Below are 27,534 nucleotides of genomic sequence, written 5' to 3'. Positions count from 1 at the left end.
ATCATCATAGTTCAACCATTATTAGGACATCTGTCTGAGGATATATTAATATGTTTTATAGACAAAGAATATCACGGTAAGTTACAAATATGAACTTTAGTAATGAACTTGTATCGTCATAAGGATTGGCTCTAGGGCATCAACTCCAACAGTATTACATTGTGAGATATGCAAAAGAAGACATCCAACATAAATGGTAGTATATTAAACCGATTCTTGAATGAATAGAATATGGAACACATAAACCTGGTCAACTACAACTATAAAGGATAAAAGAATCCCTATGCCAATACCAACAATCCAGGCTGGAGAAATCATCCAAATTTTTTATGGAACAATCAACAAATTCAGTCTAATACAAGTTAGAACTATTAACTAACACACACCACCAGGGTTTTAGCTTAGAAATCTGGCTCTACGACCTTTGCACCTAACACTTAAGGAGTAGAACTCAAACTTAGAGCTAATGATGGAAAGTTTTATACAAGCATAGAAATAGAAGGTCGAAGCACAAGAAAAAACCATTGAACATCTTACAGAGAGAATAAAACAATTAGTTAAAAGTACAATTGAGCTAGCAAACCTCCCAAATTAAGAGATCAAGGGAAGCAACTAAGCCAACTAATTAATCTAAGAAAACATTACAAGATAATAGCAACTAGAAACGGAAATGAATGCAAGGGCTTAGAACCAAAACAATCAAAAGAACAAATCACATTAGAAAAACTAGAAAAATCCTCTAATAAACAGTCAAATCCAGTCACTGATAATAATAAACCCAATGTTATATAAACAACCAGAGAGTAAGACAAGAAAACCTTAGGACAAACTAAATACCTTATTATTCTACCATTTCCTCAAAGGTATCGCAAGGAAAAATTGGACCAATAGTTTAGAAAGTTTCCATAAATATTCAAGCAAATACATCTGAAATAACATTCCTTAAAACAATCATATGGACAACCATCTATGCAAAGTTTTTAAAAGACATATTTTTGAATAAAACGAAATTAGAAGAATTCAAGACTATAACATTTTTAGAAGAACAAAACGTGATTCTACATAATATATTGACATTGAAATTAATAGATTTAGGAAATTTCTTTATACCATGCATACTTAGGAACGAATCCTTCAATTAAGCATTACATAACCTTAAAGCAAGCATCAACCTTATGTTGCTCTTAATATGCAAAAGGTTAGATATAAGAGAGCTTCATCCCATAATAGTCACTTTGTAATTAGCAACAGACCCATTAAATATCAGAGTGGAGTGCTAAAGAATGTTCCAATACATATAGGAAAACTTGGTAAGTTTTGATCAACTTTGTAGTCTTAGAAATGAAGGAAGACACCCATGTTCCATTAATCCTTGGAAAACCATTCTTATTGATGTGAAAAAAGGAAAATTAACCTTTGAAATATGATAAGAGAAGGTAGAATTTAATGTCATTAAACTTACCAAACAACCTTCTATTATGAATTCTGATTGTAAGGTAGATGCGATCAGGAAATGCATAAAAGAAGTATTCAATGAGAAATTCCTATAAGGCATTCTAAAATCCTACCTTGTTTATAACAACTCTACTAAGTTTGAGGATCTAGAGATAGTAGTATATGTACAACATTTGGAAGCAACTAAACCAACAGGATTCATATCATGACACAAATATGAGGACATACAATAATCATCAGTACTATCAAATACGAATATATCATAACTATCAATAAAGAATACATTATAGGTAAAACTTTATGCAAATCTTGGACCTTATTCCACTTATTTTGTTATTATTAATGTTGATTCAAATTCTAAACAAGAAAAGGAATTAATATGCTTATTACGAATGCACAAAAGGATTATCAAAATACAACATGCATGACATAAAAGGCATAGGCCTTTCCATATGCATATATTGTATACACATGTTAGAAGGTCATAAGCCAATCATAGAAAAACAAAGAAAACTCAACCCTAGCATGAAAGAAGTAGTACCAAAAAAGTAAAAAAGTTGTTAGATGCTAAGGTCATATACTGAATATCTAACAGTAATTGGGTAGATCTAGTGTAGGTAATACCTAAGAAGGAAGATACAATAATTGTTAAGAATGAAAATAATGAATTAATTCCAATAAGGATAGTCACACTGCATTGGCTATAGAAACCTGAACATCTCTTCTAGGAAAAATCACTTCTTTTTACTATTCATAGACCTAGTCTTAAAATGATTAGCCAATTATTCATATTTTTGCTATCTTCAGATCCTTATCCATCTAAACAACCAGAAAAAACCATATTCACGTGACCATACAGTACATTTGCATATAAAAGAATGCATTTTGATCTATGTAATACACCCACAATATTTCAATGATGTATGAGATTTCATTGAACGTATAATGAAAGTTTTCATGAATGATTTTTCAATCTATGGTTATACCTTTGACAACTATTTTGCCAACCTTTCTAAGGTATTACAAAGATATTAGGAAGTGAATCTCATGCTTAACTGGAAAAAATGTATCATGCACTATTATCTACCTTAAATTTATAGAGTTTTACGATGAATCCAATCAAGTGTATATTTCTTAAAACATTCAAATTAAGTGTATAAGCCCCTAGATCATGCTTTTTCATATCAATACCAAACATCATATCAAAATCGTGGATCATCAAATGCAGCTTACAATTGATATAAATAAACTAACAACCTCTACTTTTAATTATTATCATATTCTATCAGACTTCATCTAAAAATGTGGCTTTCTTATTTTCATTGCACTGTTATATTATCACTACATGCCAAATAAAACTTAGAATATACTAAATATGGAAGGCATCATACTTGCCAAACTTTCATTGACAAGTTAGTCTTTATATGGCTTTGGAGATTTTCGGTGTCCTGGTTGCTTTTGACAGTGATCAAAACTCCCATTCTCTCACAAAAACGCTATTGTCTTTCAAACTCTCTTTGTTTGGCTCTGAATGACAAAAATACAAAATACCTTATCAAACAATGTTTCATCTTTTTTTATTTTGGCCAAATAACATCACTAGCAGTCGTGTAACGTCCCTACATGGTTGTTTAGATGGTTTCTCATTGAATATCATATCTTCTGATCACTGAAAATGTTTTATCCAAAATTTAAATGCCATGCATGACTGTGAATCTCCTTTTGGGCATTCACGTTGACTAGTTGGCACTGTTCATCTTTATCTAGTATACAAGCATGCACCCCTTACATGTATGGTTGTACATCCTTCAATATTTAAATAGTTTATACGCCTTGCATAAAATGATCATTATGCTTTTCATTGTATATACATAAGCGTGCACTCCTAAAGTGCATAGATGTAATTACCTTTTAGATAAATGATGAAAATCTTTGTACTTATAGGTGTGATATTTCTCCAAAATTAAAGAATTTCATTCTCAAAATTCACTCAAACAGTTTGAAAATCTTTGTCTCATACCATGCTTGACCTTTAATGTAGCCCCCTCAATTTGGTGGTTCCTCCTCATTTCTTATAAGTCAATTTTTTTCTTTTTTTTATAATAATTTATAATTGTTTATATTTTAATTATTATTTAACTTTTTAATGTTTTGTATGTGCTATTATAGTAGTGGGCATGTAATACCCTCAGGTATGTTTCAGGGGCATTTACGTCTTTTAACCTTGTTTTGAGATACTTCCAATGTTTTAAATATATATATATATGTTATGTATAGGTGCATTTATATAAATATACATATGTAAATAAATACAAAAAGAAAAAAAAGAAAAAAAAAAGAGAAAGAGAAAAAGGGAGATAAAGTTTAGATAAAGGGAGAGTAAAGTCAACAAAGGCAGCTCATCCCATTTTTTTTTCTATCATCTTCTTCTCCCGTAAAGCTCCAGCAGCCACCATTTCTTCATGCCTTTTCTTTGCTTTCTTGAAGCCAAAGGAAGAAATTGAAGGGATATTGGAAGAAAAAATAAGAAGAAAAGAAAAAGAAGCACTTGGAAGCTTTGGTAACCAAAGATCTCCTTCCTTTCCTTTTATCTATGTTTATATGCATGTTATGTGAGTAGGTTAGTGTGTTTTGGTATTGATTTAAAGTGATCTTGATGATAAAGGAAGCAAAACAAAGAGGAGGAAGCCAACTTATAAAGATTTGACTTGAAACAAGGTAAGGGGTATCCTCCTTGATATGTTACATGTTTTAAGTTTTTGGGTCCTTGGATCTATGTTATAAATGATGATTTTGATGTTGAGGAATGTTGTTTTGCCATTTGGGATGTCTATATATGTGATTTTGTTCATGGTAGAATGTTACAGAATATTTACAGTTTTTGCCACTGAGTTCGTCCCATGTTTTGGCTGCCTTATTTGATGAATTATGAGTGCTATTATATCTTGTTGGAAAGCTCTTTGAATGATCTTTCCAATGATATATAGTTTGTATGAATTAAAGATCATTTGAACTGTTAAAGATTGTATAAACCGAAAGGACTGTTTTATCAAATAAACAGGGGAGACAGTTTTTGCCACTGACTTTATCTGCTGTTTTAATTTTTTGAGATTATGGTACAGTTGCATATGATTACTCCCTGTTTTTAGATACTTTCAAATGAGTCTTCATATGAGTATATACATCTTTTGTTCGCTTCCAGATTTTCAGTTTTCTTGGAATACTTCCTAAACACTTTTAATGAGACGTTTATTTTAAAGCATTTTTAAAAAAGGAAAAAAAATAGACGCTATGAATATTAATTCATAACATTTCTCCTTCGATGGGTAGTACTTTTAGGGAGGGATGTTACAGGGCATGTCAGGTTGGCTCATGAACCTAATTTCCAAACTCACTACCCAACTTAATAAATCTAAGAGCCAAACATAGCTTTTTACAATTTGAACCATTATGGGTTGGACCAAATAAAGGGAACTGTATTGTGCATTAGACAAACCCAACCTATTCGATACGTGGATTTATACGTCATTCCCTTGACAACTACATATTACAACATTTAGTTTTATCACCTATCTTCTTTATGTACAATCTCAAATGCCACACCCACCCCAACCTTCAATAAATTGAAAACTTAAAAACTGGAAATAAAAACAGCATATGCATAGTATGGTTTTATTATTTTTAAGCCTTACAAACCAATTAAACTTATTATTAGATAGGATTTATTTTATTTAATTATTTTTAGGAGATCACTATATAATAAGAAGGGATATTAAAGAAAACCACTTTTTAGACCCATTTATATATTTTTACCACACATTTTTTTCATTAAACAATTATACCACTTTGTTAGTTCAATATCAAAACTACCTATATCTTCATCTTTATAAACACAAACAACAGAAGTTCTTTTCAACACTGAAAAAGCAAAATATCTTTTCAAAGATCTTACAAATAATTCATCCTAATCAAGGTTTTTTTGTTGATTTATACCTTTTCTACTGTATTTGTTGATTTAATAGTTGCAAACCAAAGATTGAAAACTAAGTAGTTGATTTATCATAAAATTTAGTAAGTAATGTTGATAGAAAATTTGTAAAAATGGTAACATTTATTTTGTATTTTGTTTGTTGAATGTTGTTATATGTGTATGTTAAAGGAATTAGAGTACTAATTGGTAGGTCAAATGAGACGTTGATGTTCACTGAAAAAAGTGCTCGTAGTTTGTTTTTTTGTATGCTAAAAAGAAAAAAAATAATGATGGGATTCAGGTATAGGCAAGATCCCATCATTAGGCGAGATCACCTACCAGGCGATCTCGCCAACTTATTTGTCAACAGAAACTTTAAATGTTTGCTTGAGAATTGAGATAGGTAAAAATGGAAAAGGTCATATTTATTGTTTGTTTTAGACAAAATTGGATTACAAGTGATGATAATGTAGTGAAATAATCAGTGGAAAGGAGAGACCGATCTGTATTGACACAAATGTTGATTTTAAAGGATTTGTGGGCAAAATATACAATCATCTGAGATTTGGTCAAAGTCAGCAAATGTCCACATATTTATCATTGGTGATGTATCAGTAGGTCTTACTGAGATTAAAAATGATGATGATCTTGAATATGTGATGATAGAAGCAAGAAGTTTACAAGGATCGATAAAACTATATGTTACCTAGACATCTATTGAAAAAAGAAACAATCAATTAGATGAAGAAGTTTATATGGTAGAAAAAGAGGATCACGCTTATATGATTGGGCAGAACCATAAATTTTCTATGAGTATGGTATGAATCATAATGATATAGATAATGATGAGGATGTGGATACGGACTATAATATTGAAGATAATGAGGATGATGAGGACAAATTTTTAGGATTATATAATTATGACGACATAGATTGTGAATTGAGCAAAGACGTTATAAGAAGTCAAATCAATAAGGGGGGGTTGAGTCTAGTACAGGATGCCATGGCTCTACAAATATGGGAGTATATGCAAGTCATATTTATAATCCAAATCCATTCCAGTGGGTTCCTAAGCTAGCAATGGATGTTAAAAATATTGGTATTAATAATCAGGAAACACAAAAAGATAACAGTTTAAGAGTAATGAGTAATGGGCTTTTATGATTCGAAAGCTGAATTAATAGCTTTATTTGAGAGATACGCTTTAAGATAGGCTTCTAATGGAAAGTTGTTTACTCTTATATGACATGTTATTAAATTAGGCATGTAGCTCGTCAATGTAAATGGCAGGTATAAGCTAGAAGAGAGGAAGATAGAGACTACTAGGTGTTATGTCGCATGGATAATGCACATAATTGTCCAAGGGATCAAATATTGCCACATCATAGATAGACAGGTGCTAGATCATTGAGAACTATCCTTAAATCAATGTTTGTGGTTAATCGTATCTACTAACCAAAGTAAATTATCTTTGACATGACAGATAGGTACAAGATCAACATTTCATACACATATGCGTGGCGTGCAAAGACGTACGTTATAAATGCATTACAAGGATCTCTTGAGGATTCTTTCATGCTCTTACCTATGTATTGTCACAATTTGGAGCTAAAAAACTCAAAAACTTCTAACACATATTGATGTTGATGTAGAGAATAAGTTCAAATTTTTCTTTATGGATTTAGATTGTTCAATAAGAGGATTTCAACAATATTGTCATCTTGTTATTTGTAATGACGTTTCACATTTGAAAGGAAAGTACCTTGGTTTTTTCTCATTGCTATTGCAAAAGATAACAATAACCAAATTTATCTATTTACATTCGGTATTGATCCCAATTAGGGAATGGATACATGGACCCCGTTCTTGAGGTACCCATATATGTGCATCGAGGATATTCCAAACTTGGCCATTATTTCAATAGGTATCATTCAATAATTGTGTTAGTGGCAATTGTATTCTCGTATGCCCGTTATGGCTTTTGTAATTACTATATTAGAAGAAACATCCGTACGCAGTTTAAAAACACCAAAAATATTGAAAAATTTTTTTGGAGAGCTGCAAATGTGTATCACCCTAAAGACTTTGAATTTTCCATGACTAAGATAAATCAGGTGAATCCTACTACAGCTTTGTATTTGAGCAATATTGGTTATGATAAATGGGTTTGTGCCTACATTAGAGGATGACAGTATAACATCATGACAACCAATATTGTTGAGTTTTTCAATGCTTTGACATGAACTGCACGAGCTTTGCCTATCACTATTATGGTGGAGTTTATTAGGAATATAATGCAATATTGTTTTTACAATCAGCAAAACTTAGCAGGTATAAGAACAAAATTTTGTTAAGTTTTATTTAGCCATTATTACATTAGGATTGACTATTTGTATTTAATTGGGTGATTGATCTCACCTGTTGACACCATGGGCGGAGAATAAAATTGTTGGACATGTGCATAAATCTACAAATATGGTAGTCAAACCGATCAATGTCCATAGGTATGAAGTTCATGATGCACGACAACAGGTGTTCTTGGTTAATAATCTTTACTAGATGTGCGACTATAGGAAATTTCAACTTTCACAGATTTCGTGTATGCATATCATGACTGTTGCTTGATTTAGCAACCTATCAGACTACTTTAGATGGGCAAACGTATATTACTCTATGGATTACTTACGGTTTTACACCGCAAAAATGTCAATTCGATTGGAGATCAATCAACGTAGACACCTTCCAGTAGGCTACTTATTTATCCACCACAATTGCAACAAAGCTAGTATGGTTGTCCATCAAGCTATGTAGGGAGACTATCATAGGGAAAAAAAGTCCAACAAAAAAATTATAGCTGATGTCATCGATTGGGCTAGACTCAAACGAATTATTTGAGTCTAACTCTGGTTCTCATGCATCAAGTCATAGTAGAGGACACACATCAGGTCGTAGTAGAGGATAAGGTTGTCATACCAATGGGGCATCCAATCTGACAAATTAGAATATCGTGGTTAATTTTCTTTTGACATGGTAGATTTCTTATAATTTTTTGCTCCTTTTTTGAATTTCATACAATTGTAAGTCATTATGGATTATTTTTTCAATTTATGACAATCACATTTATGCATTTTCTTGCTTGTTCTTCTTAGGTTGTTGTTGACATGGAAACATTATTTAGTTATGTGGAGGAAATAGTTACTATTATGTTAATATTTTTTTGTTAGTTATAGTTAAGACATTAATGAAATGAATTAAAATAACATAACATTGTATTTGGAAGGAAATGAAATAATAGCAACATATGTTAAAAGAAGGAAATAAAATAACATAACATTGACTTTGCATGGTAGTTAAGCCATTAATGAAAACAAGTTAATTAAGTCTATAAACTTTGGATGCGAACCCATTATTAAGGGAATTCCTCCAAGTCTGCATAAATAACCAAAAGTTTAAATTAATTAACAACTCTGAAAAAAGAAATAACATTATTTGTAAGCAAATGAGATATTGTTTCTTACCGAATACCCTCATGTGGTATAATGAGAAATTATTTGTAAGCAAATGAGAAACAACATTAACAACTCTCAAAGTTGATTGGAATGAATACCTAAGATGTAGTCATATAATGAAATTAAATCAAATAAGTAATTGCACTAAAAATTAATCTTAACTAATATTCTATAACCACCTTATACTTTATTCCATGGTCGAAGTAGAGGAGATATCTTGGATTTGATTAATGAAAAGTGATGGCCACTCCATAGTTGATCCCATACAGTTGAACTCTCATGCGTATGCTGGCAAATTTGTGACAAATTGGGTTGGTAATCTTATCTAATTGCTATCTGGAAATGTTTTATGAAAAACCCCAAAGAAAGCTTCAACATGTTATGTTATAGCAAAAAATAGTTAGCTAAACAATTGTAGAAATAATATAAAAAAATGAACGAAAATTTTCCCTATTATGTCTTCAAATTAGTGCCCCATTATCAGCAATAGGATCTATTATTCACCTTTGGAGATAGAATGAATTATACCACTAAGGTCGTGAACTAGACATTTCTACGAGAATTGTCAGATACCAATTATTGAATGCTCTATATACTTGGACCAATGTTTGGTTTGAAGGGTAAGGCTCTTTCATTGGGACATTCTTTCATGTCTTGGTCAAGTCTATGAAAGGCCTAATCAATTTTCTACCTTTTCTCAAAACACGACCAAATGTTGACTGTTTCGGGCATGTATGCATAGATGCTTGAAAATTTTGCAACTCACTGTGCAATTATTACATCTCTCCCCGTATCATCCCAACATGTTGGTCGAGCCGTTGTTGCATTTGAAGGCCAATCATAGAAGCCTGCTAGGATAGGAGTTGTTAGAGATATTCCTCCGATACACCATTATATATAGCATCATGAAATGAATGTCTAGCGAGGGTTAACTTATGAAACTCTCAGGGCTGTGACACCTGAAAGGTTCTTATGATATGGACCCTTATACGAGGGATACCAGAACCAGAGGAAGGGATGGTAGGTCTGCGCACCATGAGAAGATGATCAATAAGAAGCATAACATCCTGAAATATCATGCAAAAATTCAATCAATTTTATGAACTCCTCATCGAATGACATGATAGGTGGTTCTTCTCTTGCGAACTCCAATGCCCTAATATACCACTCTGTCTCCTGATCAAGGAGTGTTGGACGCAATACAGCTGTAATGAGATCTTGAAACAAACAAAATAAAACTTTATTGTCAATTAACAAAACATATCATTATATTTTATTATATTAGTTAACGAAACTTTGTTGTAACTTTTACTTACTAGAGGTATACCCATAATTGCTTCAACATCATTGCACTTCAGAAGGAAAAAGGTCTTCCATTTAAGCATTCATGAGACACAGTCATCTGTGATAGGTAGCACATGTGGCGATAGATTACTCACAATCTCATAAATCCAAAACTACATTAAAAAAAGGACAACAAGTTAGTCAGTACTAACAATAACATGTAAACTGATTATTTGGTAGATGGTAATGCATTACTTACTTGGAATGTAATAGGAAAACCTATAACCAAGTAATTAACAACAGGGAGTAGGCTCGTGTATGTATCATACTTCTACAAGTAATACTCATATCTTTTATTTATACCCTACTATATGGAGTCTACTGTCTTATTCCATGCAACACACCCCGTGACAAAATGGCAAACTTTACAACATCCTTATCATTATCGCCCTAAATCTGATCATCGACCACCCCTTCGATGTCTTGATACTGTAATGATCTATTAAGCTTGAAAAAGCATTGTAGCATCAATTTAGAAGTTCCTAAGCAATTCACATAGGGTGAAACATCTATGTTATCTTCTAATAAAATACCAGTGACAAGTACAAACTCTACTAGCTCAAAATGTGCTTTCATACTATTCATTTGAAACCACGGTTCTCTATCATGTTGCTTTTGATTAATTAGATAGAAAAGCACTGCATATATTAGAATGACACTAAAGCAAGTCTCCTCCAAACCCAAGAATTGACCAAAACAAGTCATTTGAAATATCTTTTGTTGTGTCATCATCAATTTCTAACTTATGACGATAACAACATCCATCTTCATTTAGATGTTCATTTGTGCATTAAATTTATACGCTTCATGAAACCTGTATACTTTATCTTTGATATTGATTCAATGTTCTTACAAAACAAATGGAAAACACATGGAAGAAAAACAAATTCCACAAACCTACATGGATTGGCAGCTTATCTTTCTTTTCTTTTTTTTTTTTATTTATTTATGATCAACATTAGAGTATATATTAAACAAAATAAATCCAACATTTAGAAAAGCCTACTGAGCGATAAGAATAAACAAGACGATATCTAGGATATTGTCTTATTTATTCTTCAAATTTTTCAGATCCAACCAAACACAATCAACTCCTCAGATCAACGAAAACCAAATCAAAATTAATTATCACACACCCAAACTACATTAACACAAAAAAAATCTCTTTTTTTATAGATCTATTTATACACCAACACCAAACACCAAAATTTATAAAATACAACAAAATTACAATAAATAAATCTAAGTAGAAAACACTAGCCTGCAAAACTCGATATGCCATTCTTCCCTAATTGGTCAGATTCAAACAATGGCGCTAGTAAATGGAGTGTTTAATCTTGTCAGCATTAGTGGTTGGAGTGTTCATCGTTGGCATCGGTTCTCCTTCTCATCGGTGTAGGCATTCGCATCGACTGCTTCTTCTTCTTCATATGGTGGCTTCATCTTCACCGTGGAGGCTTTGAAAGGGATAAGCTTGGAAAGTGAGTCGGTGGAGGCTTGGAAAGGGAGAAGATTTTTTTAATTAATTTGTGGAAGGTGAATAGCCTTGGGGTTTTATATTCAAAACGTGACTCCCTACAAATGTGCTTTACAAGGATTCTTCTATTTTGTAGAAAGAAATCGCTTGCATAATTCTTTTCATGTGTGAACAGTACAATCCTACTATTCTCAATCTTTTCTCATCACAAAGGTATTTTTGAAACTGTGCACTTCTTATGATATATATGTTGTGTGTATAAAAAGTGTGGTAAAAATATATAGGTGAGCCCAAGTTATGGTATTTTTTTAATATCCCTAACAAGATTTGTCTATTTTTCTTCAAATTTGTTTTAATGAACAAAATATCAAATACATAATAAAAAAACCTTCAAATAAAAAAAATTGTAATAGTTGAAAACTGATACAAATTATTTCAATTATAAGTGATAACAAATTGATAAAAAATAAAATAAAGTTTTTTTTATTTCAAAAAAATTATATGTATTCAATTTTTTAGTATTAAATTGTGTATTCAGATAATATATTATTAGATAATTTTGAATTAAATAATAAATAATATTTAATAATATGATAATATATTATCTTAATATCTAATTGAGAATATAAAATTAGATACATATTATATTATTCTTATTATTTATAATATATTAACAAATTAACTTAATTTGGTCCTTCGAGATAATGTTGAAATTAGTACTTTTAATTGTTATTTGACAAACCTGTTACTTGGTAAAATTAAAGTTTGAGAATTGACAAATTTTTTTTAATTAGGCTCAAGGGAAAGCAACGTTAATTTAAGGGAGACAGTGTTATGATTTAGAATGAAGAAATTTAAAAGAAAAAAGGTAGTGTGAGTACGTACCCACTTGCATTAATATATTATTAATAGAACTATTGTTTTATACAAAAGTCATAAATGGGTAAAAGCATTTGATTTTGCTAAAGAATTTCCTAATATGGCATCTTACCTTCTTTTTTGTTCATTCAATCTCTCCAGAGTAATAAATCCTTGGAATCTTCGTAAGCTGGTTTTTTTTAATTATTATTATTATTATAATAATTGTTATTGTTACAATAATAAAGCGATATGATTGCTTTCACCAACATGGCACCATCACCCTCCTACTTTCCTTTTCTTTAATATATATATATATATATATATATATATATATATATATGTTCATTAATTAAATAATAAAATATTTAAAAAGAACCTATTCATCTTTAAACACCTCATAATATATCTTCACCTTAATTTTCAAAAAACTTGAATCTGCTTGATTAAAATACTTGCAAATAAAACAAAATATTGCATGCAGTTTGTGGACACTAGCTAATGTACATAATTTTGATACTCACATAAAATAGGATGCATAATAACAATTAAAATCTCTGCCATGGGTGTACGAAAATTATTCAAGATAATTATAGGTGTGTATAAGTAAAGAAGAAAGGTCAACAATAAAGTTTTTACATGGCTTACCTCAATGGTTAGAATGTTGAAGTCTATAATATTCTCATTAGTTTATAATTTAGAAAAAAAATAATGCAATTGCTCTCTATAGTTTATGACTTAGTACCAAAATAATAGTCTCTTTAGCTTTTGTGAGAAATTAAAATCAATCCCCTTTTTCTTTTTTTTCACCTTTTTTTAAATATAGATTTTTAAAGAGAAAAAGATCTTCGTTAACTTCTCCCTCTCTCCCAAGAACTAAATCCTTGATTTTGAATTAAAATAAATTGGTTTACATTGATGTTATTTACATGTATGTAATTGTAAACATCTTTACTAGGTAATTGTTATAGTGCAAGATTCAATTCGTGACTTTTTCTTTGACAACTGCCAAAAGATTTTCAAATTTAAAATTATTTGGTTTTTATTTTTTAATTGTTAATTGTTGGTATCATAAATTTGTATATCTTCATTGTCTTTTCTTTGCAAATTGCCAAAAGATCTTCAAATTTAAAATTATTTGGTCTTTGGTTGCTAGTTGTTAATTGTTGGTATCAAAGTCTTTGATATCTCGAATTGTTGTGCTTAAAGAGTTGCCCTTGATCTACTTATTTCTTACTACATTACACAACACTTATTCTAATTAATCAAAATTTCACTTTTAAGTTATAATAATTTAATGAACATACCTTTTAGGCCAAATGACTATTATCGTTAAATTTGAAAATGTTATTTTTCTACTCATTTGTCAAAGTTAACCATTAGATTAACGGGAATTTGTTTTATTTTATCAAAAAAATAATGTAATAATATTAATATCATTTACTCCTTTAATAGTGCAAAAAAATTACATTTTAACCCTAAAACTTATTTTTTTCCTCGACTTTTTCATTTCACAGTAAAAAATTTTTAAATAAATTTAAATAACTTTATGTTGAATACCACAATCATAGCTTACTTGTAAGCTTAGATTGATTTTCACAATTATTGACCTCGTAATTGAATTGAAAGTTTCTAAATAATTTACATCAAGAGTTTCAGGAACCTTTAACCACCAATCTACCTTTATGCATCTATATCAAAAATGAACTAGCCTTTGGCTTAGTTCTTGAGCAAGCAAGACCAACTCTTTTGGTTAGCTTTTTTCAAGCCCACAAAGAAAAAATGTTTATAAATCACAAGGAAACTACATATCTTAGCAATGTGGGATTCATGCCATTTAGAAATACTCAACTTTGCACTAAAATATGTTATAAGGCTTGTATCTTGTATGAGAACAACCCTAATGCTCAATCATGAAGCATCACACTTACTTTGAAGGTTTTGGAAATTTTGAAAAGAGTCAATTTAGGTGTCAAAACCAACTTATCTTTAATTAACTCAAAGCTCTTTTGTGCCTCTTCACTCCAACTGAACTCTCTATCTTTCTTGATTCACCTGGTAAAATGGGATATAATTGTGCTAAAATTCTTTACAAGTCTCCTTTAAAAAGATGTTAGTCCATGAAAACCTCTTAGCATTGAAACACTAGTAGGTATCGTCCACTCTTTGATGATTGCTTTCACTTTTTCCTCATCAACTTCAACCCCATGTTGTGTCACTACATATCCAAGAAAGACTATTTGATCTTGACAAAACTGACATTTCTTTAGGTTGTCGTATATCTTCTCCTTTCTTAGTATTTCAAAGACTTCTCTTAGGTGTTCCACGTGCTTATCATGATCCATTATATAAACCAATTCATTATCAAAATAAATAACAACAAATTTACCAATAAACTTACAAAGAACATGATTCATTAACTACATGAAGGCACTTGATGCATTGGACAACCGAAATGGCATGACTAGCCATTCATACAATTTATTCTTTTTAATGGTATCCACTCTTGAGATTTATCTATGAAAACCTCATAGAACCATGAAACTCATAAAGTCTAGAATAAAATAGCAATGTTTCACAGTTATTTTATTAATTGTTTGACCATTTACACATATCCTCATAATTACATTCTTCTTTAGAACTAATAAAATAGATACAAAACAAGGGCTCATTGATTCCCACACATACATTGTCTTTCCACCTTAATTTCAAATTCCTAATCTCCTCTTCCCTATCTTTCATATGTTGTGCTTTCAAATTCTACTACCATAAATTAGCATAATCTGTAATTTCAAGCAAAACAAGTTTACACTTATTTATCTCTGATAGTCTTGGCATTCAAATAATTTTTTTACTCATTAAACCCATTCTAGGTTATCCTATGGTAAACTAGTCTTTTTGAATGGTGAAATCTCCATCTTAATATTATTTATAAGATCTCTTTGTTGTCATCTTTGCCATGGTTGTTCTTCCACTCCATCCTCAATTATGGGCCCTCCACACCACCTTGGTAACCTCCCCTTAGTGATTGAGACCATCATAGTGTTTGTTATGTATTCATCCTCAATTCTTTCAAATGTTTAAGTTAATCAAGCAATTTGTTTCCTCACCTTCTCTTATTGGCATTCGAGTTCCATGATTTGTGATTGTTCCAAAGAAAGTCCTCTTGGTGTGTCTTCTCCTGCCCCAATTCTCCTATCTCTTATATTTCAAATGTACACAAACTTTGACTCTAATACCAATATAATATGCTTGAGAATCAAAGATTATGTGTATATATATTAAGGTAACATCTATAATGATTTTGTATATGGTTTTATGGTTTCGATCAATGATTAAAAAGAAGAAGAATAAATTAACAACTCCTGTTTTATAATATTTTTGCCATAAACAAGAAGAAACTGGGTTGATTTGCTACACTTTAAGAAAGAAGAGAAGAAAAGTCATAAGAATTAGTAGAAATTCACCACAAATCAAAATTATTGTTTAGATAAGAATAAAGATAAAGGCAAATAACAATTTATGAAATTATTCTTCAAACTCTAATAATTAATTCATTTTTCACATCTTTTTATATAGGGAACAATATAAAATGGTTGCAAAATATGATTCTTTTAGCAATCAAGACTCCCACTATTTCAAGTAATGCCCATATTCCTTAATTGCATATGGTTTCCCATTAATTGACAAATATTCTTTAACTTATTTAGGAAAGACAATAAATAACAACTCCTTATTCTAAACAAAAACTTATATAAAATCCTAATTTAATCAAGATTCCTAAATGAATAGTTAAATTAATTAAAACTTTTAAAAGAATAAATAAATAAAAACCTAGGCAAGGAATTATTGTAAAAAAGGAATCCATGGTAAAATAATAGATTATTGCAGAATAAGGAATTCCACTCCAATCCATTCATGTTATTCCTCCAAGCGAGTAATGTGAGCTTTAGCTCTAATTCATTCATCTATAAAACTTTCCAACTGGGTCAAATTCTCCTTTAGTATTGTACCAACATTGGTTGAAGCTTTTTAGCCTTTGAATAAGTGATTAGGCCAACTCTTTGGATCACACATTCTTAGACTTCCATATACAATCGTGGAAGGAACATAATGGCATCAAATATATTGATGAATAAGCAAATACTCCTTGTCATTCAATATGGAAAGCCAAAATGAAGACTATCTTTCACCTGCTCTCTTTCTAAAAAGGAATTAGACTGTGGGCTTCTCTCTTCCATGGTTTGCAAAACTGAATTGGACAGATCGACTAGACTAATTAGATCGTAAACCGTTGGTTCAAAAGGTTATTTTAGTAAAACAAATCATTTTATGCAAGTTTTTAGGCTAAACCATAGGTGAACCAACGATTCATATCCTATTCCTAGTTTCTTGCGGTGCACTTGTTTCCATTTCATATGATTCTCTTTTTTTTCTATGGTTCACTTGTTGCCCTAGTTATTCTCTTCTTCTTCTGCATAAAGTAGTTGACTTCTTCTGCCAAAAACTTCATTGTGAACTACTCGTTCAGATGAATCTTTCTGGCTCTATAATTCTTCTAAACCTTTTTATACCTTCTCTACCTTTCCTTTCCTTAGAGAGGATTTATTCCTACTAATCTTCAATCTCTTATCATTTTGTTTCTTGGTTTTTATGGAGACTATTTCCTAGTTGTTGGCATCTTTGTTGTATTGGTTCTGTTGGGTTTCTTCTCTCGTCATCTCTTAATTATTTGTTCTATTAGCTAAGATTTTCTCTTTTAAAGTTGGTTGCTTAGGTGCTGGCTTTGTGTTATGGTTGGGTTCTGTATATCGCTATTGAACCAGTTAATATTTGTTGTTGGTGTCCTTGTTAGTGATGTTGGCCATAGATGTAGTTGTTTGTGTAGTTAATTTTCTCGTTCTTTCTTATGTTGTATGGTCATTGTGTTACTGATCCTTCTTCAGGCTTCTAGCTTGTGTCCTAAGGAGATGCTCTTACTATTGTATTTAGTTTAATTTTAAGTTGTTTGGTAGTGTCTCCTAGTTTAGGGTGTTTGGATTGCATTTGTCTTATAGCTTGATGCTTCATTTCTTTCTTTGAAGGAATGAGTTAGTTTTGTGGGTTGCATGTTCATAATATTATGACAGATTTAAATTGGTATATTGTTTTCCCTTATTATATAAAGGTGTTTGTTATCCTCTTCTTCAAAGGCTAGCTTAGATTGTGTACCTATTGAGTTTTTCAATTAATGTATATATGTTTATCTACTAAAAAAATGAAAAGAAACTTCACTGTAAACTGTGAAGTTTACCATGGCTGCAACTTTTAATAACGACTCCAATGACTTAGTTATGAATGATTTTATGTGCAATGATTTGCTTTTAATTATGTATGTGATTTTATATATAACGATTTGCTTTTATTATTATTCGGTTGAACCACCTGGTCAAAATGGCCAAATTGGTTCGATCAGAACCGAACCATAAAATGGTTTATGTTTCAATTTGGTTTCTAAAACCTTGCTCTCTTCCATCAAAGCTACAAAGAGGCTTTACTTCTCACCTACATAATAGAAATACAATGCATTAGATGAAACTTTATCATAGCACTATCAGAGACAAGTAACTTACTCTCTTAGAGAACAATGTTGATGCCCATCTAGTTAATGTAGAGACATTCAAAAGACGTATAGAGATCTACAAGAACAGCAAGTAAAGAAGACTTTATGCAATATGAGCAATTTAGGTCACTGTCTCTCCTTCTATAGGAAAAAAAGTAATAGAGTGAAAGAGAATAAATCTTAGCCATCCTAACTCATCTGTTGACATGTGATGACCATCATAAGATGCAAATAGTACACAACCAATCACACTTCATAGGGAAATGGCATGATAAGATGGATAAACAACTCGAAACATACATAGTCATGATATTGCAACCTTGCATGTGTCAATCTAAAAGACATAATGAATCTCCACATGGAAACATTCTTTTTACAACGAAAAATTCTCATAGTTCTTAAAGTCCTCTTTATAGTTTAAGAATTTAAGCGCTATTGTTATAAGGTAAACTCCCACCCACAAGATTTTTACTCAAGGTTGTCACTGAATAAGTTCTCTTAGATGGATTCCAATCTAATGTTCAATAGAAAAAAGGAAATTCTCCTTTGGTCAAGATAATGAGTTGACTTTCACTAAATGAGAAATTCATCCAAGATCTTCTATACCTTAATACTAGGAAGTATGAAGATATCTTCATCTTTCTAAGTAAAATATTTTTAATATTTACAATATCACCTCTTAGATTACTTAAAATAAGAACATATTTTTAGAATCTTATTAGGATAAGAAATCCTTGATCATCTTAATTTGAACATAATTTCCTTGATCATTTTAATTTGAATATAATTTTTCTTTAGTATCCTATAAATATGAAGGATTAGTTGAGAAAAAGAATCATAGTCAAATAAAAGCAATAACAACTACTAAGCTTTCTCAAAAGTTCTATGGTAATACAGATTAGTTAATAATTATAACGTGACATAGACATTCTAATTATCAAGTTGAACCATGTTAAAAATCCTACATTTTAGTTATATTCTTCTTCTTTTCATTTTATTTGTTTCCCACCATATTGTGATAGATATACTAGAATTTATATGGTGTCTAATCAATGCTAACATAGTCTATTTTATGTAAAGTTTAAAATTGCGTACATCAATTAATAAAGAGAAATTGCATCAATAAATTATACAAAGGTATGTTTTATGAAACATAAAACTGGGTGTAAAGTTGATTTAATGCTTACTAGTATAAAACATAAAAATAAACATAAACAAAATTATATTGTCTTCACAATGGCTTAGAGATAGGTACTGGCTATGCACATCTAGTGACTTTTCATAAAGAAGCTAGCAAACTTATTAATTATGACTTCATAGGTTGTTGATTTATGTGCATTCAATATTAAAGTGCTTAACCACCCTTGTTGAGATTACAACAATCATACAATTAGATCTTCAATGGTAAAAAAGAAAAATTTACTGGCATTATTGGATTATGTTTAAAGAGAGAGTGGATTTGATTACTTTGTGAAATTTTAAGGGATTGAAATTAGAATAAGAACCTATGAATTCCTAAAAATATGAATTAAAACCTAAAACCTATAAAGTTGATTCTTACCCAAAACCGACTTGTAGATTCGAAATAAGTTGAAACATATAAACAAGGCTCACTTCATGAGCTTCCTCTTTGTGTATTCTCTCATTGCCGTGGCCCCTTTTTGCATTAGTGGCAAGGCTAACAACGGTAACCTTTACCCGCAGTTTTATGATCACTCATCTCCCAAAGCTCAAAAGGTAGTGACTAGTGAAGTCCACTGTAGCTAAGGCTGATGGAAAAGTAACCTACATGGCTGCTGCTGCTTTGCTGAGACTTCATCTCCATGATTGTTTTGTTAAGGTTTGCTACTTCCCATAAACTCATTAAAATTGTATAGCTTCATCTTCCATGTATATGAATTGTAATTCACTTCATACTATGTTGCCATTTTTTATTGGCTCTAGTTTATTAATTTCAGTTCTAATTTCAATTTCTTAAAGAGTGAAACCTGAACTAAAATAAGAGCTGATTGATTCCACAAAATTGAAACTAGAACCTATCCAAGGTAAGTTGGTTCTGGTTTCGATTATTTTGTGCACCTCTAGTTTATAGTAAAGAAGTAAGTTAGACTTGAATGCTAGGATCTGTAAGATATTAAGTGAAGGGTTATATGCAGTATTTGTGCGAAATGATGGAATCTTTAACTTGAGTCTTCCTGTGCCAGTAATATATGATCTTTAAATGATAATATCCTACAGCATCAAATTGAATATATAGCTGTGAACCATAATTGATAATTTAAACATTATTATTACAAGTATAAAATTTAGAACAAAAAATTTTCCAACAGGTAAATTAATAATTAAAAAAAAGCTACCATGTGATCGAATAACATATTTAATAGTAAAATGTTCCAAAACTAATTACAGATAACGTAATAAGTATATATTATAATTTCCAAAGAATATTATTAATTAGTTGTCTCTCTCTCTCTCTCTGTCTTTTTTTTTTTGTTGTTGTTAAGTCTATGTAAAATCCCCTCCAATGATGGATTTTACTCTATCTAATTTGTATTTTAGATTTTATGTTCTTACCTTGCTGATTTGCCTTCATTTTCACTCTTCTCTTTTCAAGATCTTTACTCCATATGAGACGGTAGTGGACCATAAATACCAACTTGAATAATCTTCGTTTATTTTGGTTACCAAAAAATGAAAAAAAAAACTTGAATAATCTTCATGGCAAAAGTAAGACAAGAATATCTCTTATCCTCTCATATAATATTGAAAAAAAAAAAAAAAAAAACCTTTTATTTGTAACATATAACTGCTATTTATGACAGTCATTTATAGATAGTTAATATTTCATTTCAATTTAATGATTTTAAACTATAGTTTTGATAAAAGTCTAACCTTTTGATTTGTAACAGATAACTTATATTCCTGACACCAATTTATTGTTATTATTTTATTACAATTGAATGATTTTAAAATTGAAAAGATGATATGAAAAATAAGTATATTTGAGCTTATTGTTTAGATTGAATCACACTAAATAATAAGTGTTGTGAAGTATTCTAACTTGGGTTTACATATATGAAAATTCTCGAAGCCTCTTTGTACCTAATAATGATTATATATATTGTCATTTTCATCATATTAAAAAAAAAAAAAACTAATATATAATAACAAAACCATATTTATTAAAATAAACCTTAAGCAGTCTTACAGTATTAGTATAGGGTAAAGTAGTTAAAAAATAATAATTAATAAATTTAATGTTATTATTATACCACCAAATCAAGCTCAATTATGCTAAAACTTGGTCACTCAACTCTTCTTATCCTAATTAAACTTTAGCAAAGCTAATCTTAAACTCGAGTATCCGTCGTACTTTAAATACCTTATGCTGCAATATTGCCAGACCGCAGTATTAATTGATACCCTATTCAATTGGTAAAAGTGAATGATAGATCAATAGAAGGCTGCATTTGTAATTGTATTTTTAGGGAAGATTTTGAGTGCGAGAGAGAGAGAGAGAGAGAGAAAAAAAAAAGATTGCTTTGAAAAGACAAGTCAAACGTCAAATCGATGGTCTTAAAATCATAAGACAGTCAGTGGATGTGCTATCAATCGACTGGATATTGTTGTATTTCAAAATTTCAATTTTAATTTAAATAAAATAAATTATAAATTCAACAGACCCGGCGAAAGAATAGCTTCTTTCTTATTTACTCTTTTGTCATATATAATACAAGACAACAAACCAATGAAAAGAGTAGTAGTACTACTCTGTAGACCCAGTGTGTCACAGGTATTAAGTGTAAACCTCTCTTGTAATGCACGTGCCAAGTGTTGTCTCACGTGCATCTGTTTAGAAAAATAAATTTTTTTGAAGTTAATGTTATGTTAATTGTTGGGCATCAGTCCCAATAATATGAATCATATGAACCCTCTCCTCCCAACCGACACATTTTTCTATGCTTTCTCTCTCTCTCTCTTGCTCTCTGTCCCTACTTCACCTACACGGCTTCACCTCCCCCATCCACTCCTTATTTCCCTTTCTCTTATCTCCATATTTAACACTAATTAATCCAATCTAATTACTTTTACCATTTTCATCTCTTCTTTTTCTTTTTACCCCCACCAACTTAACCTTATTTTATATTCCCCATTCAACCTTGTACTTTCTTTAATTTTTTTTTATTACCATTCATATACGTACACAAATATTCCAACTATGTACATTAAAAATTTGTATCAAATCACATTTGTTAATCTGTTTTTCTCATCAAATTATACGGAATTTTTTTTTTTTCTAATGCAAATTAGAAATTCTTTTGGCAGATCGTTGACACAAAAATTCAACTTTTTTCCTGGGTATTTTTCTTCCTTAAGTAAGTTAATGATGTTACTATTCTTCACGTACCACATATTAATTTTCTGATTCATTTTAAACACTTTCATTTTGAAACTACTTAAGAAGGGAGCAGGGTAAGGCACTTCAAAACATTTTACTAAAGGTTTGCTTATTTTATAGCATAATTAGAAGCAAGAATTTGATTCATCAGTTGATACATTAATATTTAATAATACCAAATTGAAAACAAAAACAAAATGGAACCAAAGATACAAATCTATGCCAGTAATTCACTACTATTTAATTTAGAATGGCTGGGTTATTTATTATGTTATTTGCAAATGGTATCACCTTATTGTACATGCTTTGAGATATTATACAACTTAAAAATCAAATTGAGAGGAAAAAAAATAAAAAAACTCTTAATTAACAGTATTGTACTTGGAAATAAATTAACAATTAGGAGAATAATAATACTGGTGTGATGAATGACGCGTAACTAAAGCAATCAATAAATATTAGCATTTTGAAGAACAACCATAAAATTAATTTAGTGATCAGCTGCATTTGTTTGTACTGAAAAATTGGGTTCGTGAAGCAATAATTTGGGTTTATATAGATCACATAAAAGAACTGTATGTTGGTTCAGCTGGGCAACCACCAACAAGCTGTGTGATTCAAATGCCGCCACAACCATTTCTTCATTTAAGATTGAGATTTGAGGGTGAGATCCCAACTAAGAAATCCAAGGTCTTAATCAATGGCCCGAAATTATTTATATTTTACAAGTTAATAAAATGATACCAGCATTTAATAAGTTAATTATTTTTCCCCTCTTTATTTAAGTTCAATAATGAATTTACTTATTTTAAAGTTAAATATCAACCAATTTACATTCTTAATTTTCGAATATCAGTCATGCCTCATGCCTTCAATTAATTGGTGAGACATCTTGACCAAATGAATTGGATTTCACAATACTATTTTAAACTTAGTTTAGAGATTAAACTTTAATACAAACGCACAGATTAACTTTTATGATTTTGGTTAATGTGGAATGATCCATTTACAGCTTAATTTAACAAGAAGAAAGGAAGAGATAAATTTTGATGCCAACAGAATCAAGTCAGTCTTATAATAGTAATAATAAAACAAATTGGCAATGGCCACATTTGTGTAGAAGTCAACAGAATCAAGTCATAAAGAATATTATGTTCTCCATGGATTAAATTACATAAGTAATTTTTATTTTAAACGATAAAAAATGCAAATGTTATCTATCAAAATAAGAGATTAAGACATTATCTATTTCGAGGATTTGACTAAGAATGTCAAGATAAATTCAGTTAACCTTGAAAATGAACCTTAAGCGCAGGGGGATAAATCAATTAACCCAGAAAAAATAAAGAAAACTTATCATGGTTATTTTTAGAATTTTTCTTTTTTACTATTCAAACTTGGAATTAAGAGATTAATTCCTCTACGAACCACCATCATTTGTTTCCCTATCATTATTTAAAAGAAAATATAAATAAACAAAATAAATAATAATTCGATGGTGTATTTTAAAAAGCTCAGCCGCCCAGAATAGCCACCCATATTGCTCTTCCTCTTTCTTTCTCTCTCCCATTCAAAATATCTAACACCACAACTCCATCGAATTAGCGAATCTCTCTCAAAAAACAATAACAGTACCCATCATCATCATCCTCCTTTCAACAACAAAACCTATGAAATGAACTCTATCTTTTCTCCTTTTATCTTCATCACCACACCCTTCTCCTTTTCTTGATCTTTTCTCTCTTTCTATTTGTCTCATCAACAACCCTAAACTCTTAACATCGTATTTTGAAATTTACCATGACTCTTGAAGAATCCTTAAGATCTCTTTCTCTAGACTATCTAAACTTGCTAATCAATGGCCAAGCCTTTTCTGATGTCACTTTCAGTGTTGAGGGTCGCTTAGTTCATGCCCACAGGTGTATCTTGGCTGCTAGGAGCCTCTTCTTCAGAAAATTCTTCTGTGGACCTGACCCTCCATCTGGCCTTGATCCGGCTGCTTCAAGGATGAATCCGGGGCCGGCATCTCCAGTTTCAAGAGGTGGCGTTATACCTGTGAATTCCGTTGGCTATGAAGTCTTCTTGTTACTGTTGCAGTTCTTGTATAGTGGTCAAGTCTCTATTGTTCCTCAAAAGCATGAGCCGAGGCCTAATTGTGGTGAGAGAGGATGTTGGCATACACATTGCACCTCAGCCGTTGATCTTGCTCTTGAGACTCTTTCTGCCGCTAGATACTTTGGTGTTGAACAGCTTGCATTACTCACTCAGGTTTCCTTCTTCTTGTTGTCATCACCACTTCTTTGCGTTTAATACACACACTTTCTTTCTTTCTTTATCTTCTTTGTTTAGTGTATGTGGAGTCATATGCTCTGTGGGATTTTGGCTATGAAGCAAATTGCTTTCTTTGTTTTTCGGTAAGTGGGGTGAGATTTTTTTTTTTGATGTGGAGTTCATTATTTGTTGTGCTCTTATCTATTTTCTGTTTCTATTTCCCCCTTTTTCCTGAAGAGGGAAAGTCTTATTGTCTAGTAACGTGTTGAAGTGACTGAAGTTGGCCTTTCGTTTAATAATCAAAAACCAAAATTTCAAACAGTTTATTCGTCATCTTCTTCTCTCCATGAAACGGGCTGTGCTGATTCAGTACTTCGCTTTTCCTGTAACTACTGAACGTTTGTTTTCAGTTTCTGTTAAAGCATTTGATTCAATTATTGTATAAATTTTTTCTATTCTGTCCATGAACTAATTTGCGTCTTCTTCCAGACTTGATGTCAATCGTTTTTGGAGCTAAAAGTTCCTTGTTTTCTGATGTAATATGAAATAAGTTTGGATTATCCTGATTTCATGCACTACCATTTTGAGTTTCTTAGATTGGGTTGTTTTTCTAAATGTTGCAAACACCCAACACTTTCTATATTTAGAGATCTTGATCTATAGTCAACAGTCTTGTCTACCACAGTAAGCATACCAAATCTTTCCCAAACACTCACTTTCCTCATTTGGGTTTTTAGATTGGAAAAGAAAAAAAACACTTGAAAGGCGCCAAGTTAACACATGATTGTACACAAACCGCTAACAGTGCATGAAACATCCCTAACACATTCTCTTTTAAATATTGTAATTCCATTCACTAATTAATATCCTTGTTTTTGGTTTCAACAGAAGCAACTAGCAAGCATGGTAGAGAAAGCTTCAATTGAAGATGTAATGAAAGTACTAATAGCTTCAAGAAAGCAAGACATGCATCAACTTTGGACAACTTGCTCCCACCTTGTCGCCAAATCAGGCCTACCACCAGAGGTTCTAGCCAAACATTTACCCATCGATGTGGTTGCCAAAATTGAAGATCTTAGACACAAATCGTCTCTTGCTCGCCGATCACTCATCCCCCAGCATCATCACCACCATGATCTTTCTGCAGCCGCTGATCTCGAGGAACAAAAAATACGTCGAATGAGAAGGGCACTAGACTCTTCTGATGTTGAACTAGTCAAGCTTATGGTAATGGGAGAAGGGCTAAATCTTGATGAAGCATTAGCCCTACATTACGCGGTTGAAAATTGTAGTCGAGAAGTGGTTAAGGCCTTGCTTGAACTTGGTGCAGCTGACGTTAACTACCCGGCTGGCCCAGCCGGTAAGACCCCACTTCATATAGCCGCAGAAATGGTGTCACCAGATATGGTTGCTGTACTTCTTGACCATCACGCTGACCCAAATGTGAGAACTGTTGATGGGATCACTCCTTTGGACATTCTTCGAACCCTAACCTCAGATTTTTTATTTAAAGGAGCTGTTCCGGGGCTAACCCACATCGAACCCAATAAGCTTAGGCTTTGTCTTGAGCTGGTTCAATCAGCAGCTTTGGTTCTTTCACGTGAAGAAGGTATCGTAAATGCGCATAGTTCCACTGCTATATACCCACCAATGAGCGATCATGAACATAATAGTAGTAGCAGTGGAAGTAATCTTGCTAACCTTAATTTGGATTCAAGACTGGTTTATCTCAATCTTGGTGCTACAGGTTCTGCTCAAATGGGATCAAGAATGGATGGTGATGATGAAAGCAGCCACAGTAGCCAGAGGGAAGCCATGAATCGACATGATCCAACAATATACCATCACTCTCATGAGTTCTAGCTAGCTACCTCATATATTTATATTTTATAATATATATATGATGTCTCATTCTCTATTTTATATAAATATATATATATTTGTCCACGGATATGGTGAAAGACAAGCAAAAGTAGCTAGTTTTCGTGAATATGAAAACATTTGAAATCCGATCATTGGATTATATATAACTTCTGTTAGAGCTTTCACTTGGTTTTGTTTGGGTTTTTTTTTTTTGGTTGTTTTGTTTCCCTTTTTTTTTTTTTTTGTAGGCCTTCAATGATTCATGATATGAAGTTGCAATTTCATTGGAGGTGGGATTTAACTTCTCTGATGAGACGAGGAGAATCTGAGATTTGCTCTCAGTCTGAGTGGGTGTAAAGGATGACGAAGGAGGAGAGAGAGGCGCAGGTCAATCTTTTCAAACCCGGCCTGTCAACTCCTTTGTATTTATTGATAACATCTAATATCATGCTCTATTAATTGTCATCTTTTATTTTATTTTTTGTCCCCTACCCACCCTTCTAATTATATTGATAATACATATATTACACGCCGATAATTATTATATAAACCTAATTAAGGAGGAAAGGAAAATGTTAGTTTTTATTTTTAATTTTTAAAAATTTATAGGCTTAATTTGTTTGGACATTAAGTACTAATATTCTAACGAAGGCAATGAGCTGTCTCTTCCTTTTTCTTTTTTCTTTTCTGGCATTCATGGGCTCTTAAAGAAACTTGATTGGCTATAGATTTATCTAATTATTTTAGAAGAAATCATGTGGTTAGCTATGGACAAATTGATTGGTT

General features: G+C 31.3%; 1 protein-coding gene across 2 annotated transcripts; it reads left to right on the top strand.

Annotated features, from left to right (window-relative positions):
• The first annotated feature begins 24,139 nt into the window (after positions 1–24,139).
• On the top strand, positions 24,140–27,225 carry LOC123225299 (BTB/POZ domain and ankyrin repeat-containing protein NOOT1-like). 2 transcript variants are annotated; one of them, XM_044649233.1, is made up of 3 exons: positions 24,140–24,882; positions 25,774–26,494; positions 26,633–27,225. In XM_044649233.1, exons 1-3 carry the CDS (start codon positions 24,415–24,417, stop codon positions 26,746–26,748), a joined length of 1,305 nt encoding a protein of 434 aa, XP_044505168.1. In that variant the 5' UTR covers positions 24,140–24,414; the 3' UTR covers positions 26,749–27,225. The 2 variants fall into 2 exon arrangements, with proteins under 2 accessions (XP_044505168.1, XP_044505167.1); XM_044649232.1 differs by having other exon boundaries at positions 24,141–24,882; positions 25,774–27,225.
• The last annotated feature ends 309 nt before the right edge of the window (positions 27,226–27,534 follow it).

The sequence above is a fragment of the Mangifera indica genome, chromosome 9 (assembly GCF_011075055.1).
Source record: "Mangifera indica cultivar Alphonso chromosome 9, CATAS_Mindica_2.1, whole genome shotgun sequence".
Classification (NCBI taxonomy): Eukaryota; Viridiplantae; Streptophyta; class Magnoliopsida; order Sapindales; family Anacardiaceae; genus Mangifera; species Mangifera indica.
Note: the sequence above shows the minus strand (reverse complement) of the source record. Positions and strands in the feature narration are given on the sequence as shown.

Coding starts and splice junctions, on each gene's coding strand:
- LOC123225299 (XM_044649232.1), top strand. CDS start 24,415: ATGACTCTTGAAGAATCCTTAAGATCTCTTTCTCTAGACTATCTAAAC. Junction 24,883..25,773: donor AGCTTGCATTACTCACTCAG/GTTTCCTTCTTC, acceptor TGGTTTCAACAG/AAGCAACTAGCAAGCATGGT.